At 40.7% G+C, this 3,030-nt stretch overlaps 1 protein-coding gene across 1 annotated transcript in view; it reads left to right on the plus strand.

Annotated features, from left to right (window-relative positions):
• Window positions 1-223: 223 nt before the first annotated feature.
• The window catches only part of LOC107685044 (proto-oncogene vav-like), a gene marked incomplete at its 3' end in the record, with an annotated part of 5,900 nt that continues 3,093 nt past the window's right edge, over window positions 224-3,030 (plus strand). The window contains exon 1 of the mRNA XM_016481481.1: window positions 224-615. Coding sequence (XP_016336967.1) covers window positions 529-615 — 87 coding nt within the window. The remainder of the gene's footprint in view (window positions 616-3,030) is intronic.

Here is a 3,030-nt window from a genome sequence, read left to right on the forward strand (position 1 = left end):
AGACAGAGAAACCGCACACACACACACACACACACACACACACTCTCTAGCAGCAGCACATGCAGGAATATAAACCCCCAATTTTGCAAGTCAAGTGTCAGATGTGTGTGTGTGTGTGTATGTGTGTGTGTGTGAGTGTGTGTGTGTGTGACAGAGGAAAGAGGAAAGAGGAAGTTGTGTGCAGTTGAAAGGCTTCCTCCCCTCTGCAGGGTTGCAGAGCAGCAGCAGCGGCGCGGAGGAAAGAGCGAGAGACGCAGACGACACAAGAGACGCTCGCTGGACATCCTGAAGAAGCAGGAAGACGGCAAAGGTCAAAGGACAGAGAGGCGCTTCATTGATGAACTCACGCTCAGTCGCTGGACACTTAGTGACCAGTTTATCGCTTCTGGATTCAGTTTAGATTGAGTCTGTGCTGGTAACTCGGGTAGTTTCTGTTGGACAGCTAGTGCTGGGTTTGTAGATCATGGACGTGTTAAGAGGGTTTTAGGTCACTGCTGTCGCTGCTGATCTGAGGTGAGTTGGCTGGAGATGGAGTTGTGGAGACAGTGCGCCGGATGGCTGATTCAGTGCCGAGTGCTTCCCGAGAACCACAGAGTCACCTGGGACAGCGCACAGGTGAGCGTTTACCTGCAGACCACACTACAGTCGTCTGACAATCACTGGGACACAGTTCTCACGAGCAGCTTACAGACTGGCACAGCATTTAAAGAGACAGTTCACTCAAAAATGAGCATTTTGGCATAATTTATTCATCCTCAAGTTGTTCCAAACCTTTTTGAAGTTGATTTCTTCTGAGCTGATTTCTGTTGAACACAAAACAAGATCATTTGAAGAATGTGGGTAACCAGTTTCTGGTATTTTTTCCATACTATGGAAGTCAATGGGTTGCCAACATTCTTCAAAAGATCTTCTTTAGTGTTCAACAGAAGAAAGAAACTCATTCAGGACTGGCACGGCCTGAGGATGAATAAATGGTGGCAGTTTTTTCCCTTTTTTGGGTGAACTGTTCCTTTAATTTCACATCCACTAATTTCACTTTTACATTCACAAACACTTCATACAGTCTCAAATCAAGTCATTTTTTCATTGTTTTCATCCAAAAAACACACTTTATCACTCATAAAACCTAAAACACCAGCAACAGCTATCATATACAATGTTTGTAAAATATCTTGACAAAACTAGAATTCACTGCAGTATGTTACGCAATCCATGTTTACATCACAGCACAAAATTATTCCTTTAGTATCACCTTTTGTATAGATGGTAATGAAATTTGAAGACTAAAACCTGTGTATGGCGTAAAAATTATTTTTCAAAAATATTGGGAAAAAGAACATTTCAGGCATTCTACTTTAGAATTGTGTTTAATTACATCTATTCCTTGCCATTTCTTTGCAATAATTTGTGAAATTTACTAACAATTTCTTAGTGAAAATGATTTCAAAGCCATCTTTTTCAGTGTAGGTGTTCAGCTACATGTAATTGTTATGATGGTGTTTCATTTTTTACATCTGGAATATATTTAAATATTATATTATTGTAGAAATGTAGCAAATTACTGTCTTATGTTCAGTTTTTATCTAAACTTTTGAAAAGAGTTTGTAAACGTGCACATTGGCCTGTAAGCCTTCTCATTGCGTTTTGGTGGTTTTCGTGTCTGAGTGAAATAAGAATTCTACTTTTTCAATTCAATTCGAATTTGAAAGGGTTTCAAGTACTTGTAGTTTGATTATATTACATTTTAAAGTGCTCATAATCAGATTACAGTTACTTTTCATGGATTACATGATTACATATTATTTACACAACGGCAGTAAATTATTCATAATGTCTATCTGTCTATCTATCTATCTATCTATCTATCTACATTCAGTTTTGAGCTCAACTTTTGAACGAGTTTGTAAATATGCAAATTGGCCTGTAAGCCAACTCACTGAGTTCTGGTGGTTTTTGTGTCTGAGTGAGAAAAGAATTCAGTTTGAATTTGAAAGGGTTTCTATTTTGTGCCAAAGCAATGATAAATGATCCACAGACATGCTGCTGTGTGAAAGGTTTTGAGAAATGGGTCTCACAGTGATCAGTATTGTGAATATCGGTGTGTGTGTCAGACGTGATCTGTGCGGTTCGTCTGTCTGATGTGTGTGTTTGTCTCACAGCAAGAAGGTCCCTGGTTTGAGCCCTGGCAAGGACAGGAGGCCTTTCTGTGTAGAGTTTGTATGTTCTCCCTGTGTCTGTGTGGGTTTACGCCGGGTGCTCTGGTTTCCTTCCACAGCCCAAAGACATGCAGGTTAGGTTAACTGAACATTAACCCTGGATGTGTGTGTAAAGACAAGACTTGTACATGGATTAACTGGTTCTCGCCATGAATATAACCATAGATGCTGGATTGGCATTACGAAAGTAATAATAATTTTTATTTATATAGCACCTTTCCAACACTCAAGGTCACTTTATAAGTCAGGTTTAAGGAACAGAAACAAATAAACATCAATACCAGAAGACAGAACACATAGCAAGAGCTGAGAGTAATATACAGAGACCACTTACAAAGTTAGATTAGGGGCCCTATCACACACCCGGCGCAATGCGGCGCAAGGCACGGCGCAAGTGTTGCTAGTTTTAGCCCGACGCAGTTCTTATTTTCCCGTCCTGCGCCGCGTTGTTTAAATAGCAAATGCATTTGTGCCCATTTGTGCGCTCATGGGCGTGCTAGTCTAAAAAAGAGGTGTGTTCAGGTGCATTGTCGGCGCGTTGCTACTTTGAGGAACTGAAAATAGATTGAGCCATAGACCAACTCCTACCTGGTCTAAAGTCTGGCGCAATATTTTTTCTTTGTTATTTAAAGAGTGTTAGTAATATGCGCCTAAGGGGGGGGTTCACAACGCACGTACACTTTGCTTATTACATATACAGGGACGCACAGCAGCACACAAACATTTTTAAAAATGAAAATTTACATTCCACCATGTAAATAGCGAACCCGCCATGGCGCGAGCGCAACTGGCTTTTAAAGGGGATGGGAGATGA

Source organism: Sinocyclocheilus anshuiensis, unplaced genomic scaffold (assembly GCF_001515605.1).
Source record: "Sinocyclocheilus anshuiensis isolate Anshui unplaced genomic scaffold, SAMN03320099.WGS_v1.1 scaffold565, whole genome shotgun sequence".
Classification (NCBI taxonomy): Eukaryota; Metazoa; Chordata; class Actinopteri; order Cypriniformes; family Cyprinidae; genus Sinocyclocheilus; species Sinocyclocheilus anshuiensis.